A 16,351-nucleotide genomic window follows, 5' to 3' on the forward strand; every position below is an offset into this window, starting at 1 on the left:
ATGAGGCAAAACAGTTAATTACACCCCAAAACAGCAGTTATTACAACACTATTTACATATATTAAGTTAGAATGAGCTCTTGACACTGTCATGTGCAAAATGTCAGTGTCCTCTGCAGAAGGGTGAGTTGGCCTGGGGTATATATATAGTTGTATGAGTGGAGGGGGAGAGGGAGGGGACCAGGATCAGTAACGGGTCTATAAAGCCTGCCGCTTTCACTCGTTCCCTCCCGTGAGGAGCAGAAAGTAAAGGAAGAGCAGCTGCGTTCTGAACCTTCTCCTTCCTTCATCGCGTCCACCTCATTTGCGTCCTGCAACCATGTCCACAAACCAGCCGACATCCATGGACCCCACAAAAATGGGGTTGGGACGCTCCATCGCCGTGCTAACGTCGGGAGGGGACGCCCAAGGTGAGCTGAGGAGTGGGTTGTGGTGTTTGACAGCAGACTGAACCGCTGATCTGAGCTCAGATAGCGTCTGCTCTGCTGATGTCACTGAATCCCAACCAGCTGTACGGCCTCCATCTTAACGTGGGCACGAAAAGGGTCATTTTAAAACTCTGACTGAACCCACAGTGAGCTGGAGGCATAAAGGCTTCCATGCCAGAGATGCACAGCTGAAGGTCATTTGTGAGCTGTTGATGGATGTTTGGCTTTAAATAAGACGATCATGTCACCAGCAGCTCCTGATAAACATCTAAACTTTACTATTGCATCACTGTGTTACATAGAACCCCTGTAGGGACTCATGACATCATGCTGTTCTTTAGTTGTTCCTCTGACCTCTAACCTTTGGTGCATAGACGTTATCCTCTACGCCTTTCCTTATTTTGCATCTTTGGGGACTAATTTTAGTGCAACTGACCTTTTTCTGGTATGGAGGAGAGAAATTCCCACCCATCCACAGCTGCTGTCTTGTGTAACAGAAGCTGAACATGCTGGACTGACACAACACAGGCCCCCACATTCTGGCCTTTAGTCCTGTGTGGCACATCCAGGGACAAGACGCCGCACAACACATAAACCCCCGTCCTTCCCCGGTGGCTATTTTTGTTCAAGCACATCACTGAAGGGTGTTTAGGTGGCCCAATTGATTTATTATTACAATGTTAAAAAGCACAAGGATTTAGGAAAAGTCAACATCTCATCTGATTAGATGATGCGTAGTTGCACGTGTGTTACATTTGCTCTCTTTTATCACACTTATGCTTAATTTTGTGTCCATGATTAACGTGAAGGATTCAACATTAATGCTCATAATTTGAAATATTTTAAAGGAAATGTGATTTTGAGACGGACCCGGTGCTGAAATAATGAAATCTTGAATCAAGCAAAATAAAGGAATAAACCAATAAAGGGAGATAAACAAAATAAAAGGGATAGAACGGGCAGCTTTCAAATACTCTTTTTCAAGTCGTTTTTCTGGTAAAGATGAAAAGTACCAGAGTAATCCAGTTGTGTGTTCCAGGCATGAACGCTGCTGTTCGAGCCACAGTCAGAGTGGGTCTTTACACCGGAGCGAAGGTCTACTTCGTTCATGAGGTACAGGCAGCATGTCCTGGTATTATGTTACCAACAGGACCTTTAAGCTGACGCTGTAGGTTCACGTGTGCTGCAGGGCTACCAGGGCCTGGTGGATGGAGGGGAACACATCCGCCTCGCCACATGGGAGAGTGTGTCCATGATGCTTCAGCTGGTGAGTGACAGAAGCACGACGAAAATATGAGGAATTCAGGAGAATCCCCGAGTCGATCGCGCCTGCTTCCTGTTGCTCTGTGTCAGGGAGGGACGGTCATCGGCAGCGCTCGCTGCAAGGACTTCCGCTCCAGGGAGGGCCGCATGACAGCCGCATGCAACCTAGTAAAGCTGGGCATCACCAACCTGTGTGTGATCGGGGGTGACGGCAGTCTGACCGGGGCCAATGAGTTCAGGACTGAGTGGAGTGGGCTGCTGGTTGACCTCGTGCGAGCAGGTAATCGCGTGACCACAGGAGATCAACAGTAGAAAAAGTGGAATTCAGACTAGCTGATGGAGTGCTGGGATCCCCTGATATCCCCGATCCCTCTTCTACAGGCAGGATAACTGAACAAGAAGCAAAGAAATCTTCCCACCTGAACATCGTGGGCATGGTGGGTTCCATCGACAACGACTTCTGCGGCACGGACATGACCATCGGCACGGACTCCGCCCTGCACCGCATCATCGAGGTGGTGGACGCCATCACTACTACTGCACAGAGGTCTCCCACACCCACCACCCACCACCCACCTTTACGGGGTAAAGGAGAAACGCACTGGCTGTAATGTAACCATGTTCTTCCACCCGCAGCCACCAGAGGACATTTATCCTGGAGGTGATGGGCAGGCACTGTGGGTCCGTGGATTTATTCTATATTTAGGAGTCTTCCGATGTGACTATAGATCACATTTACTAGTTCAGCGGACATACGTCCTATGTTAAATGGCTGCAGGTACCTGGCCCTGGTGACAGCCCAGGCCTGCGGAGCTGACTGGGTCTTCATCCCAGAGATGCCCCCAGATCACGGATGGGAGGACCACTTGTGCAGGAGGCTGACAGACGTAAGAGTGCTTGAACGTGAGCTGCTCTTGCATCCGCCACGCCGGCCGTTTAGACGTACGCTCTGATTGTCTTGGCAGCAACGAGCCCGAGGCTCCCGTCTCAACGTGATCATCGTGGCCGAGGGAGCCATGTCCAGAGACAGCAAACCAATCACGTCCGAACAGATCAAGAAGGTCAGTAAGGTGGAATGTTTCCTCACCGGTGCCGGGAAAGGATGCAACAGTAACAGCTGGATGTTGGTTTCCTCCAGCTGGTGACCGACAGGCTCGGCTTTGACACCCGCACCACCGTTTTGGGACACGTGCAGAGGGGAGGGACGCCGTCGGCATTCGACAGAATCCTGGTGAGACGCTCGGCAACATGACTGCAGCTGTTTCGGGCAAATCCAGGAGCTGTTGCTGTGTGTCTTTGCAGGGCAGCAGGATGGGCGTGGAGGCCGTGATGGCCCTGCTAGAGGCCACCCCTGACACCCCCGCCTGCGTGGTCAGCCTCTCTGGAAATCAGGCTGTCAGGCTGCCGCTCATGGAGTGCGTCCAAGTGGTACGTTAGCTTAACGTTGAGTATCTGCGTGTCTTTGGAGGTGCTGTCTGCTCAGAGAACCTCTATCACAGACCAAAGACGTGACCGCTGCCATGGCTGAAGGCAGATTCGAGGATGCCGTCAAGCTCAGGGGAAAGTGAGTCTATTCTGAGACCAGACAATCGAATACAACAAAGTGTATTATTATGTTGAGCACGAGAACATCCGAGTGTTTTCACCCCAGGAGTTTTGAGAACAACTGGAACACTTACAAGCTGTTGGCCCACATCAACCCTCCAGATGTTAAAGTAAGAACTTAATGGTCACTTTAGTTGTTAAGTCCCAAATGAGCATTTATCCTTTGGTTTTTTAACAAACGAGCCTCCTTTTTGAACCAGAGCAACATCAACGTGGCCATTGTGAACATCGGTGCCCCCTGCGCCGGGATGAACGCCGCGGTCCGCTCGGCCGTCAGGATGGGCATCATCCAGGGTCACAACATGCTGGCCGTTTATGACGGCTTTGATGGCCTGGCTGAAGGACAGGTGATTCACCTCCCGGATCCATTTTTTTATGGGTTATTCCACTCTGTGCTCCCTTGATGTTAATGTGCTCTCAGATCGAGCCCATCACCTGGACTTCAGTCAGTGGCTGGACCGGAAAAGGAGGCTCCATGTTGGGCACCAAAAGGTAAATCGTTGTTTTTATTCTTTCATTTCTTGCAGAGTTTCATCACATTTGACTGTTTTTCTCTGCCTCTTTCTATGTGAAGATCTTTGCCAGGAAAAATGTTGGAGAAAATCAGCCAGAACATCTCTCGGTTCAACGTCCACGCGCTGGTGATCATCGGGGGCTTCGAGGTGAGCCGCGGCAGCTTCTCCGACCTGCCCACCACACAGCGTTCACCGTCCCCTTCTCCCACTGACTGCAGGCCTACGTGGGGGGTCTGGAGCTGGTTCAGGCCAGAGAGAAGTACGAAGAGATGTGCATTCCAATGGTGGTCATCCCCGCTACCGTCTCCAACAACGTCCCCGGCTCTGACTTCAGCATCGGCGCCGACACGGCCCTCAACACCATCACCTCCGTGAGCGCTTGACTGGCAGCAGCGGGTTCACGCGCCACGGAACGGCTGAACGCTTCTCTGTCCTCCGCAGACCTGCGACAGGATCAAGCAGTCAGCGGCGGGGACCAAGCGCCGCGTGTTCATCGTGGAGACGATGGGAGGCTACTGCGGCTACTTGGCCACCATGGCCGGCCTGGCTGCCGGCGCCGACGCCGCCTACATCTTCGAGGAGAAGTTCAGCATTAGAGACCTGGAGGTGAGGATGGAAATCTGACCCCTGACCTCACGGTGTTGTGTTCTGACTGTTGCCGGTGTTTTGTAGAGCAACGTGGAGCATCTGGTCGAGAAGATGAAGACGACAGTGAAGAGGGGTTTGATCCTCAGGTGGGTTTTGACCGTCGGACGCCATTTCTGACACGCATTTAATCAAACCCTTCGGTGCACGTGTCCGTGTCTCTCGAAACAGGAATGAAAACTCTAACGCCAACTACACCACTGACTTCATTTTCAACTTGTATTCGGAGGAAGGCAAGGGTGTTTTCGACTGCCGTAAGAACGTTCTGGGCCACATGCAGCAGGTCCGTCCCGTTGACGTTCCCCATGAAAACTGCCACTGGCTCAACATTAAGGCTCTTGTTTAATCTTCCCTGTCCACAGGGTGGTACTCCAACCCCTTTTGACAGGAACTTTGGCACAAAAATGGGTGCCAAGTCGGTATTGTGGCTCACAGATAAACTCAAGGAGTGCTACAGACACGGTACGTATCCAAATTAAGACGAAGGCCCTTTTCAGCCGTTTCATTAACACCTTTCTGCCCGTTAGGTCGTATCTTTGCCAACACCCCAGACTCCGCCTGCGTGCTGGGCATGAGGAAGAGAGCGCTCATGTTCCAGCCTCTTGCCGAGCTGAAGGAAGACACAGACTTTGAGTGAGTCGCCTCTCCTCCCGTATCTGTGCTCGGTATCGTCTGATGTGAGTGCGTGTGATCAGCTCCGGTCTGTCCTTACAGGCACCGCATCCCCAGGACACAGTGGTGGCTGAAGATCAGGCCCATCATGAAGATCCTGGCCAAGTACGACATCAAGCTCGACACCACAGAACATGCAGACATAGAGCACGTGATCAAGAAGAGGGGCCATCTTGGCCAGTAGAGCTCCAGAACTAATTTCTCTGCTTGCTGGGTTCTCTCTGTTGGGCCCAGCCCTTCTCCACTTGAGTGTTCTGAGGTGATGTCTTGTAAAATGTACCTGCTTTCTTCACAGCCGGACTTGTGTTTGCTCTGACAATAAACATGAGACAGAACTGTACCTTCTCGGTCTTTACATCTACCTAGTTTGGCCTGCAGTCACAGAGGAATGACACTAGAGAATCTCTTGCAGAGATCCACCCAACAGACCCAGAATAGATCGTACAACCCAAATAACTGAAGGAAATGCACCCTAATGCAGTGAAACACTTTATAAATACTTTAAAGCGGGCATCGGTCTACTGATCAGGATTGCAATGAATTTTCATAAAAGGACCTTTTGTGGAGATTTTTTGGTTTTCTTCTTTTGAACATTAAATCTACTTAAAAACAAATGACATTTAGAAAACATGCCACAAGTGTGTTAATGACAGCGATCATTTGGATGGTCATTTTGCAGGTGTATTGGTTATAATACTCAGTAATCTTACTGAGGCTCCAGCTGGGTCGTAACTTCCCTTTGAGCTGTTTGACTTTGAGAAACTGTCTCTGCAGCAACACGCGCGATTTAACAGCGGTACGTGAGGCAAGAACCTTGACAACGAGTTGACGTTGTCTTGTGTTAAAAAATAAGAATTTATATGGAAATAATAACCCGACCTGTCAGTAACACGGGATTCTTCTTGATTTTTAAAAAAAATAAAAAAATAAAAAAAGATAAAATAAAATCAATCGAAAACCGGAAACGGAAATAGCTTGTGTAGAGGTCACGAAGAACTCGCGGTGTCTGCCGGGACGTCGGTGGACTGTGTGCCTGTGCTGAGGAAGGGTGCGTGTCCCCAGTGTCCGCTCCGGTCGCCCGTTTAGGAATGCGCCTCACGAACCCAGCGTGTAGTATATTATTTGCTGAAACACCTGCGGAGAGTGTTGCCACCGAAGAGTCATGGTTTGGCATCGCTTACGCCGTTAGTTGCTCGGCGTGCAAGTTTGATTGATTGAGCTAGCTGCTGTTAGCCTGCTTAGTTGATTCATAGCACGCTAGGTCGTTAGCCACGGCTATTAGCACACTCGCTAGCCGGCAAGCTAGTTTCAGTCTGTTGCTGACCAATCCAGTCCAACGGGAGAATAACAGACAGACTGCTGAACCCAGTCGCAATTTCGGAAAGAGGAGGTGGTGGCAGGTGGGGGCCGGGAGAACGCGACGGGGTGGACGTGAGTCAGGAGCGGCTGATGAGTTCAGACCAGAGCGGAGAGCCGCCGCTGCTGCAGGAGGAGGCTGATCCCGGACCGGAGACCGGTGGGAAGGACGAGGCTCTGTTGGGGAGCGAGGGAGGGTCAGGCGGCATGGTGAGTGAGGCCTTCTTTAGCGAGCTAGCTCTGGCGCTAAGCCACTGCTGCTCGTTGGATAGCATACTACGCCCCCCTCTTCGTGGTGATCGAAATTCATTTGACAAACACTCAAATAAAATCAAACTAAACACGTTTAGGATGACACTTTTTTATTTATTTATTTTTTTTACACCGGTAGCCAAAAGTTATGATTATTTGCGCCTTCAGCAAATATTAGTTAAATGCATTATAAGGAGAAACACTTTAAACACGACGCATATGGCAGCATTTCCACGATTTACGTGCAACCATCCCGTATAGACAGGTAGTTTTACACACTTGTCGTTAGCCGGCACTGCACCGCAGCGCCTTCAAATTGCTAGCTAACGCTAACATAGCCACTGTTGCAATCAAGCTTATTTAGGAGTTTGCTGAGTAATCATTAGCTTGTTTGGTAAGTAACGATACATCTAAAAAGGGGTTGTAATCCTATTTAATCACGATAAATAACAATTGGTTGATTTGTCATCCGTAGATGACCGATGCTTCTATAATTGGCGGAAGGATAAACGTTCCTTGAGTAACATTATCTGTTAGCTAATCGCACGGCTAGCTAACGATGCTAACGCAGTGACATGCGTTACAAATACTTGGCCTGTGCTGCGCAGTCAGCTGACATTACTAAGCTCGCCACGGCCTGTAACGCAATCACGGAAGCATTTACACTGTAACCATGTGTCAAGTTGCACAGCGCGCAATTGTTCTGCTTTTGTTTTGTTTTCTTAAGCGACGCAGAAGCCCAACAACCCGACACTTTAATGGGAGAAGAGCCCGAGGTGGGTTGTGACAAACAGCTGCACTTGTCAGGCTGTTGCGACTGTTGCAGGCGGAAAGTGAGGCTGTCAGAGGAAATCTGACAGTGTGACATTTCCAACAAATCTTAATCCGGAGCTCTTGTTTAATCCCATTTGAGCAGAAGTCCATGCTGCTCTTTGGTACCCCAATATTAACCTTGCATAGATTTCTGCATTCATTGGAAAGATTATTCGATTAAATGTGCTTATTAAGTAATAAACATTTAGCGAAAGGCAGAATTTGCTTGGTTTTTCCTTTATGTTTGCGTCTGCAGCTATACTGGTTACAGTTTATGACCCCCCCCCCCCAGCTTAAAAGGCTAATGAGCCTGTTTTGTCAACAGGGATCATGAGGCCCTGTGGAACACGGCATTGTGGTGTGTTTCTAATTATATAGGGTGGAGGCCCCAGAGTATACAGGTCATCTGCCGTCCCTGTGTCACAGCAGGTGAAGGGAGGACACCTGTGGGCTCGACAATGACAAACATTCAAATTGTAAAAGTAGTTTCTGGGTAATTGGAACTTGACGCTCCTCTGCTTTATGTTCCTGCCGCCAAGGTCACCTCCAAGGGTGCCGGTTTGAACCCAAATGCCAAGGTGTGGCAGGAGATGCCCGCGGCCTCTCGGGAGGTGGTCACCAACAGCTCTCACTGGCTCCCCTCAGACATCAGTGATGGTGAGACCGGCATCGCTCCAGTAGGAGGTCACCTGACACGACCTTGGGCAGACAGAACCGGTCTGCTCTTGTGTCTTTTGGACTTCTGAGCGTGAACGTGTAACTTCTCCCCAGGCTATTCCGAGCCTTCGTCTGCTGGGTGCAAGCAGTTCTCTGCGGGTTTCCCGGCGCTGGATGACGGCGGCTCTACGGCAACGGCGGAGGTGGCGGTGAACGGAATGGACCCTCCAGATTTGGGATTCACCTCTGCCGAGGTGACCGCGGAGCCCTCAGGTGAGCCTCCACGAGCCGACTTTACCAACTTCATTTCCTGTCGCCCGCGACGCTTCTGAGGACGAAAGAGACCTTTTGTCCTCTTTCGTTTCTGTCCCGGCGTGATGTCATCAGGCGGAGGTAACGGCTTCGGCTCCGCAGACATCCTGACTGCCGTTGTCGGAATGTCCCGGAATGTTTAATGTTTCAGGTCCTCACGTGTTTGACGTGCAAACAGAAACGCTGTGGTCAGCATCATCGGGAGGAATCAGAACTTTTCCTTTATTCACAAGAATCCTCCAGATGGGGAAATTCAGCTGTTGCGCTTCGTTCCGTCGTGTTGTAACTCGACGGCGGTTGAGCCGCGTGTGCACGTAAAGAGACAAATATTGCGCAACATTTAAAGACGTGAGGAAGAGCGAGACTTGCTCTTTATTGCTATGAGCGCAGCATTTCCGAACCGTTCAAGGGGAGACCAGCTATTAAATCCTACATTTTCCTCCCCGGCGGAACAAACCCGGCATTTTTCCCGCTTTGTCTAACTCTCCCGTTTCCCTTTCGCCTCTCAGCTGATTCCAAAGCCGAAGAGCCGCAGGTCTCATCGGAAAACCTCCGGGAGTCGCTGAAGAAAGAGCTGGAGTTTTATTTCTCTCGGTGAGTGTTGGCGTCCCGAACCCTCCCCGGGATGGGCGGTGGACACACTGTCAGGCACCATGAGTCTGTAAAGGCAGTCGGACCCGATGATGAGACCGAGATGCGCACAGAGGGAACCGGGCGGCGGAGCGACCGGCTTTGGTTCTGTCCAACTTCCTCTACTTTCTCTCTTTCTCCTGCTTTTCTTTGCTTCCAAAGCCGGAAGCTTTGCTCTCGTCCCAGTGAGCGTTCAGATTATGAGATCAGAGGGCCCCACGGCCCCCCTGCAGGCCGCATCTGTGCCCAGACTGTCGAGCTCATTTACATTCGTCTCTGTCCAGCGAGAACCTGTCCAAGGATCTCTACCTGATGTCCCAGATGGACAGCGACCAGTTTGTCCCCATCTGGACGATAGCCAGCATGGAGGGCATCAAGGCGCTCACCACTGACATGGACCTCATCCTGGACGTGTTGAGATGTAAGGAACTTGGATGTTGACCTTTAAATGACCTTCGTCCGTGTGTGTGTCTGGGTTTAATCACCTGTGGACGTCCCTCAGCCTCGCCAATGGTCCAAGTGGACGAAAAGGGTGAGAAAGTTCGTCCCAATCACAAACGGTGCATTATCATCCTGAGGGAGGTCCCCGAGACCACACCTGTGGAGGTAAAGCCCACTCCTCACACACACACACACACACACCTGTACACTGTGTGTGGTGCGAACACAAGACTTGTGCGTTCGTCTCACAGGAAGTGGAGTCGCTGTTCAAGAACGACAACTGCCCGAAGGTGATAAGTGTGGAGTTTGCTCACAACAACAACTGGTACATCACATTCCAATCAGACACCGATGCTCAGCAGGTAGGACACACACACACCCACACACACACACACACACACACAGGAGAACTGCTATCTGATGCTCTCATTTTCCTCACAGGCCTACAAGTACTTGAGAGAGGAAGTAAAAACATTTCAGGGAAAACCTATCCTGGTACGTTTGCTTCCCTTCTCTGCTGTTCTTGTGACACCCTCTATTCCACTCACTTCATTTGTCCCCCCCCCCCCCCCAGGCCAGGATAAAGGCCATCAACACCTTTTTTGCTAAGAACGGTTACCGTAGCATGGACAGCAGCCTGTACACGCAGCAGTCCCAGAGTCAGTCCCAGTACAGCCCTCCGCTCTACATGCAGCACATCTACCCCCAGCAGCAGTACCAAGTCTACGGCATCGTGCCCCCCACCTGGACGCCTTCCCCCACCCCATACTTCGAAACTCCTCTGGTGAGAGCAGCCACACTGGCGGGAAACTACACGATTGAGTGTCTCAAAAGATGTCCACCGTCTCACACTGGCAGGACTGGTCACATGTGAAAAAGCTGAAGTTAAACAAGATTCCAGATGGAAATACCCTTCAAAAATAGCCTGGATGTTAAGTCTGTACCAGTCTGGGTGGAAGTTCCTGAAACACTGTTGTCTTCGGTTTCTGTGCAGGCGCCGTTCCCCAACAGCAGCTTTGTGAACGGCTTTGGGTCTGGTGGCCACTACAAGTCTGGCACCAGTGCTCTGAACCTCACTCGCCCCTTTAACCGAAGCCGGTAAGGACCCATTTTTGCCTATTCCTGGTTTATTAATGGACATAAATGTAAGTAAGTTCAACCCCGATCATATCTGGGCATATTTGCTTTGTCTAGACAGTGTAAATTTAATCCAGCCCCACCGAGGGGGGCCTGTTCCTCACTCCCTGTTTTCTTACTGTCCCCCATAGTGTCCCCCTCTATTCCAGAAAGAATGTTATAAATGCCTTCAGGTACCACTATTACACTGTAATAAGCTCCATCATTTCCCTCATTTCCTGTCACACCGCATCTGCCAAATGACTAAATCCATAATGAAGCCCATTCTTTTCAAATCTTTGGCCACATTTGTGCGATAATCTACTTTTCAGCTGAATTTTGAACGCCAGGTAATGGTCATCCTGGATTTGTTGTGTCATTTGACAGCAGCTGCTCTGGTCACACAGAGCAACTGTTGGTTTCGGCCACCTCGGCTCCTCCAAAAGCTTTGACATTTCAGTTCTCCTCTGTGCCGACGCTCCTCTTTTAATCCTCGTCTTTGAGTTACGACTGCTGGCGTTTCCATCCTGTGTGTGTGTGTGTGTGTGTGTGTGTGTGCGCAGAATAGCTGCTCACAGTTGGCTGTCACGCTTTAAACTTTGAGCAAAGAGATGACAACCTCTGGAGTGTATTTCCACCCTCTTATCAAGTCCGACCCAGTGATGAGATCAAGATGCGCATAGAGGGAACAGTGAGAGCAGAGGAACCGGCTTTGCTTCCGTCTTTCTCTCCTCCTTCACCTTCTCTCCGTCTCTCTTCCTTCCAAAGTCGGGGGCTCTGTTGTCGTCCCAGTGAGCGTACAGATTATGAGATCTGAGGGTCAGGGGTGTATGAGGTGATCGGGGGGGCTCCTGGGGGTGTTGTCAGCTCTCCTCCGTGAGTGTGTGGCTGGTCGCTGAGATGATGTCTTGAGCGGAATGATCCACCCCGTTAATAATGCAGATATAGTGTGTTGATCTCAACGCTGTAATCGATCGTGCATCTAGTCCTGCATGTCGGATAATAATCCTGACGCCGCATGCTGCTCTTCCTGTCCCAAACCAGTGTTACCAGTGGCTCCTTCTTTAGATCAACATTCCACCAACCTGTTTGTATGTGAATGATAGGTGTCGTGTTCTTCATCAAATAACTTTAAAGCTGCTCTTTTAATCTCAAAGTGGAAGCTTCACCACAGGAAACACTGGTTACCTGTGTGTGTGTGTGTGTGTGTGTGTGTGTGTGTGTGTTTAATGTCATATTTATCACATTTGTCATATTTATTTTGCCATATTTGTCTCTCTTCTTCCTCCTCGAACAGAAACCACATAAAGCCCCAGGTGAGGTCAGCTGAGGTCACCGCCGCGTCTGTAACAACTGTCCCCCTGGAGAGTCTGACCGGGTTACGCAGCCCCCAGCCCGCCACCCCCGTGGCCCCAGCCAGCGCCTCCCCCACCGCGCTGGTCCAGACAGCTCCTGATCTCAGCTCAGCATTTTCGCACCTCTCATCTTCATTACTGGATCCGCTCGACGACGGCGGCTTGAGCGGACGTGGAAGGTAAAGGCGGATGTGTGGCGGGCCGGTGCTCGCGGGCGCTCCGGCTCCATGAGCGAACTTTGAACTTTGTTTGCGTTGCAGGCGGAATGCAGCTAACAGAGGAACCCGGAGGAGGCGGGAAGACGACCGCGCCGCGGTGAGCGCCGCGTTTCTGATGGTGGTTTTCATTTTAAGCAGAAAATGTCTCATCTTGCTTCGTGTTTATGACTTTGGCTTCCAGAGGCCAGTACCACTGACGGAGATAAAGGTCTCCCCGCCCAAATTTGATTTGGCTGCCACTAATTTCCCACCTCTTCCTGGCTGCGTGGTCAGCACTCAGGGGGAGCCAGTGCTAGAAACCAGAATGTCGGACGTGGTACGCGGGTTATACAAGGACAAGGCAAGAGGATCGCGGCTGGAATCATCTGTGTGTTTGTGTTGTCCTTTATGTGTAACGTCTCTGCGTCCCTGTCTGTCTCCAGACTGAACAAGCCAGTAAAGTAGCCACTGTGAGTCCAGGTTCGGGTCCAGAGGATCCTGCCGCCGTGTCGAGTCCCGCCCTGGCAGCTGCTAAGCCTGCGTCACAACCACTCGGCCCGTCAGTCACCGGGTACGACTTCGGGTTACTGACTGTTTACAGGCAAGTTTGAATTTAAATGTCTGAAACTGTCTGTTGTTTTCACAGCATCCCCAATCAGGAGAAAAGGTTTGTCCGGCCAGAGGCTCCAGCCCCCAAAGCGACTCCACGCACAGTCGGTCAAGTTGCTGGAACCCCCCCCACCTCCACACAGCCCAGCTCCAGCTCCAGCTCCAGGCCCCAGCCTGCTCCTACTTCCACGCCAGCAGCAGCCAGTACGCCGGCCCCAGCCCCGGCCCCGGCCCCAGCCACTCTTCCAAACCCTGTACAGGTGAGGCTGCTGTTCCTGGCTCACATCCTTCCTGCCCAGTGATGTGAACTATTGCGCATAGAGGGACCCGGGTTGTGGACTGACTGGCTTTGGGTTCGACCTTCTCTCTTTGTCTCTTTCTACTATTTCTGTCTCTGTTTCTCTGTCCCACCAAAAGTCAGGAGTTTACGCCTCCCCAGTGAGCGTGAAGATTATGAGATCTGAGGGCTTGTCAACAGGGAAGTCTCGGAAATCCCTGTTTTTAACATACTTTTGAATTGTTTTCTTTCACCTTTTTTCCAGGAACCTCGCAAGCTCAGCTATGCTGAGGTGTGCCAACGGCCACCCAAGGACCCTCCTCCTGCGGCCCCCGCTCCGGCACCCTCGGCGTCCTCGGGCCCCACCTCAGGCCAGCCCCTGCGCGAGTTGCGTGTGAATAAAGGCGAGGAGCCGAGCTCCAGCAGCAGCTCCGCGGACAAGCAGGAGAAGGGCCATGACAAAGACGGGGGCTGGGAATTGAAGGAGAGCCGGCCATCCCGCGAGCGTGACTCTCAAGGTTATTACCGCAACAACGGCCCCAGAAGCAGCGGGGGGCTCAAGTTCCGGGATCAGCGGCGCCAGCCGCAGGCCCGGCGCAGCTCCCCTCAGGGCGGCCACAGGCTCACTGGCAAAGAGCAGAATATCCCACCAGTATCGCCAAAGTAAAAACTCACAACAGAAAGATGTACGAATATATACATGGATATATAAAATTATATAAAAAATGATTTACAGAAAAGCAACAACGTTATGGTAGCCACCCCGGAACTTGTCCAAAGAAAAGCTCGTAACAGACCAGGACATCCAGGACTCGATGGGAAGAACCACACCGGAAGAACTCGAGTGACCTTTGAAACAGAAACAGGAAAAAAAAAAAATTACGCTCTTGCCTCCAGCATTAAGCTTAAAAGAAGTGCGATTTCTTTGGAGGACGTCTCGTGGACGCTCTGCTAGTAAGCGGCGGAGTGGCGGGCTGCGAACGGCCCCCGACCCCATTGATTTTAACGAGCCAGGACAGTGTGCGCGAAGAGAAGAAGCTGCATATATGTCGTGTACATATACAAAGATATCACTGATGCAACGAGACGTCAGATCTCTTCGGGCGTTCTTGGGTGTGACTGAAGGGTTGCCTGACGTCTGCGTCTGCACTGATTGTTCAGCGAACCCATTCAAGTGCTTCGGTGTGTTGATTGGGGGGGGGGGGGGCTTCATTTTTACATCAGTTATTGTTCTGAACTGGACGGTGTGATCTTTTTAATGTATATTAATTAAGCCTGTCAGAGTCCATGTGTTAATTGCGATTGAGGACGAAGCGCTTCTTTTTTTTTTTTTTCTTTTTAAGGTGAAAGGTGACCCCCTCCCATTCGACTAATCGAAACTCATGTGCAGCTCGTGCAAAACGCAATGCAAACATTGCCCAAGTACGAAGGATGTGACGTGCTGCTAATTGGATGCCGTGGGGGCAGCACACAGTACTGATGTCAGTGAATAGCTTCAGAACCCGGGGGGGGGGGGTAAATCCAAGGATTTAGTCACACATGAGATTTGGCTGCGGATCAGAATTAAGAGTCTAGTATATACATTTGACTCCCAGTCGAGACACTGGTAAGATTAGCTGTTTATTTCGTTTCTCTCTATATTTTTAGATTGTTTTGAATCCTCTTCAAAGATGAGAAGCTGACATTTCAAGTGATCAGACACTGAGCCGTCTTGTGATTCAGAGCTCTCGGCACACGTGAAGCTTTATTTAACCACCTTCTGGTAACGACGGACACTTTCCCCAAAGTCATTCAGTTTTGACGTTTGCACTAATTTGTTTCGACGGGAGCTGCGGTTGTAAAATAATTGAGCCTTTGAAATGCTAAATTATATGAAATCTAATGATGATTAATCGTGATTAAGCAATCATTTGACAGCCTTATTAATATACTCCACTGGGGAGTTTTAAAACTGTTTTCTCGATTGGCTGGAATGGTATCAAATGGTGTTTGTTCCGGAGATGCTCGCCAGCCTCCGACGAGCCGAACCAAGCCCGGTCCAGACGCTAATGCGTCGAGGTGGCTCCAGCGCAGCCGGATGGATAAACTGTTTACATGTTCACGCGTAGAACCTGCATCTCCGAGGCAACGGGCTGGATAAGCTGCCGTTTGGCCTCCCGTCAGCACCGCGGGGATATCCAGGTTCAAGCTCACGTCTGTAAATTGTTCTTAAAAAGTGGCATCACGTCAAAAGTTAGACTCCAGTGCGGTTAGCGAAGGAGGCGGCGGGTGTAAAGAGAATCGCCACGTTTTCACGTGCTATGTGCCAGCTGCCTAGAATCAGAGCGTTAGGATAAAGTTTGGATTTTTGTTTTTGTGTTTTGATGAGGTCTGCAGACTAATGTAGTCGTGGGGGAAGGTTTGGCCCAGAGAAACTGCATTTTGAAGAAGCCGTAGAGGCTCGATCATCATAAACCTTCACTAGTAATGTGTTGGAGAATGTAACGTTTTAGTTCTGAACATGCAGAAGGAGGCTTTGACTGCAGGTAGCCGCCACATCTTTGCTTTTTAGGGTGACTTTTCTGGTTTGTTTCATTATGTTCTTTTTGTTTTTTTTTTAATTTTTGAAAACAGGAAGGAGAAAAAAAAAGAGATGAACTTAGAATTTGAAGTTTGACTCACTTGTATGTATTGCGTTTTAAATTTATTTATTTTAATTCTGATGCACAACGCTTTTCTCCCAATCTTGGTCGGCTGGTTTCCCCAAAGTTGTGTGAAATCGCATTGTCAAACTAAGAGAATCGTGCATTTGACCTCTGACGCCGTCGAATGTCAGCCGAGTGAAACTACTTGATGCATTGACTTTGGGTTTGGTGATGCAGTAACTGAGTAACCGATCACTGGGGCTGTTGTTTCTTTTCAATGAGTATGAGCAGCTAGCAGTTTATTATAATTCTATAAATGCACTAACTTGTAAAAAAAACAACAAAAAAATCTTATGAGTAATGTGAAATCATTTTGAAAGTGTCTGATGGCGGCGGGCTTGCAAATACCTACCCACATCGACACCCCCCCCCCCCCCAACATATTTTTTGGGCTTTTTTTTTTTTTCTTGATTTGGGTTGGGGTGGCAAAGGGAAATATACTAATGGAACAACAAAGTGTTTGAGACACAATCCTAGAACTGTATGAAATGTCACCAAAAATAAATTATTTTGATTTGGCTTATC

At 50.0% G+C, this 16,351-nt stretch overlaps 2 protein-coding genes across 3 annotated transcripts; both read left to right on the forward strand.

Annotated features, from left to right (window-relative positions):
* Positions 1–210: 210 nt before the first annotated feature.
* On the forward strand, positions 211–5,467 carry pfkma (phosphofructokinase, muscle a). The gene is made up of 22 exons (XM_011621924.2): positions 211–409; positions 1,467–1,540; positions 1,617–1,694; positions 1,781–1,970; positions 2,072–2,237; positions 2,327–2,371; positions 2,469–2,577; positions 2,656–2,751; positions 2,829–2,921; positions 2,993–3,118; positions 3,190–3,254; positions 3,342–3,405; positions 3,496–3,642; positions 3,717–3,787; positions 3,870–3,957; positions 4,029–4,181; positions 4,252–4,416; positions 4,483–4,544; positions 4,627–4,738; positions 4,818–4,917; positions 4,983–5,088; positions 5,170–5,467. Exons 1-22 carry the CDS (start codon positions 319–321, stop codon positions 5,309–5,311), a joined length of 2,343 nt encoding a protein of 780 aa, XP_011620226.2. The 5' UTR covers positions 211–318; the 3' UTR covers positions 5,312–5,467.
* Positions 5,468–6,117: 650 nt separating this feature from the next.
* On the forward strand, positions 6,118–16,349 carry larp4aa (La ribonucleoprotein 4Aa). Of its 2 annotated transcripts, XM_011621922.2 has the most exons (17): positions 6,118–6,693; positions 8,088–8,205; positions 8,320–8,478; positions 9,027–9,111; positions 9,432–9,568; positions 9,650–9,753; positions 9,840–9,950; positions 10,030–10,083; positions 10,163–10,372; positions 10,583–10,686; positions 10,857–10,898; positions 12,002–12,238; positions 12,320–12,374; positions 12,459–12,617; positions 12,700–12,827; positions 12,903–13,125; positions 13,408–16,349. In XM_011621922.2, exons 1-17 carry the CDS (start codon positions 6,577–6,579, stop codon positions 13,807–13,809), a joined length of 2,445 nt encoding a protein of 814 aa, XP_011620224.2. In that variant the 5' UTR covers positions 6,118–6,576; the 3' UTR covers positions 13,810–16,349. The 2 variants fall into 2 exon arrangements, with proteins under 2 accessions (XP_011620224.2, XP_011620225.2); XM_011621923.2 differs by lacking the exon at positions 10,857–10,898.
* Positions 16,350–16,351: the final 2 nt, after the last annotated feature.

Source organism: Takifugu rubripes, chromosome 3, assembly GCF_901000725.2.
Source record: "Takifugu rubripes chromosome 3, fTakRub1.2, whole genome shotgun sequence".
Taxonomy (NCBI): Eukaryota; Metazoa; Chordata; class Actinopteri; order Tetraodontiformes; family Tetraodontidae; genus Takifugu; species Takifugu rubripes.

Bases quoted from the DNA above. Each gene is read 5' to 3' on its own strand.
- pfkma (XM_011621924.2), top strand. From the start codon at position 319: ATGTCCACAAACCAGCCGACATCCATGGACCCCACAAAAATGGGGTTG. The intron at 2,578-2,655 runs GTAAGAGTGCTT...TTGTCTTGGCAG, and splicing joins TGTGCAGGAGGCTGACAGAC to CAACGAGCCCGAGGCTCCCG. The intron at 5,089-5,169 runs GTGAGTCGCCTC...CTGTCCTTACAG, and splicing joins AAGGAAGACACAGACTTTGA to GCACCGCATCCCCAGGACAC.
- larp4aa (XM_011621922.2), top strand. From the start codon at position 6,577: ATGAGTTCAGACCAGAGCGGAGAGCCGCCGCTGCTGCAGGAGGAGGCT. The intron at 8,479-9,026 runs GTGAGCCTCCAC...TTCGCCTCTCAG, and splicing joins GGTGACCGCGGAGCCCTCAG to CTGATTCCAAAGCCGAAGAG. The intron at 9,569-9,649 runs GTAAGGAACTTG...GACGTCCCTCAG, and splicing joins CATCCTGGACGTGTTGAGAT to CCTCGCCAATGGTCCAAGTG.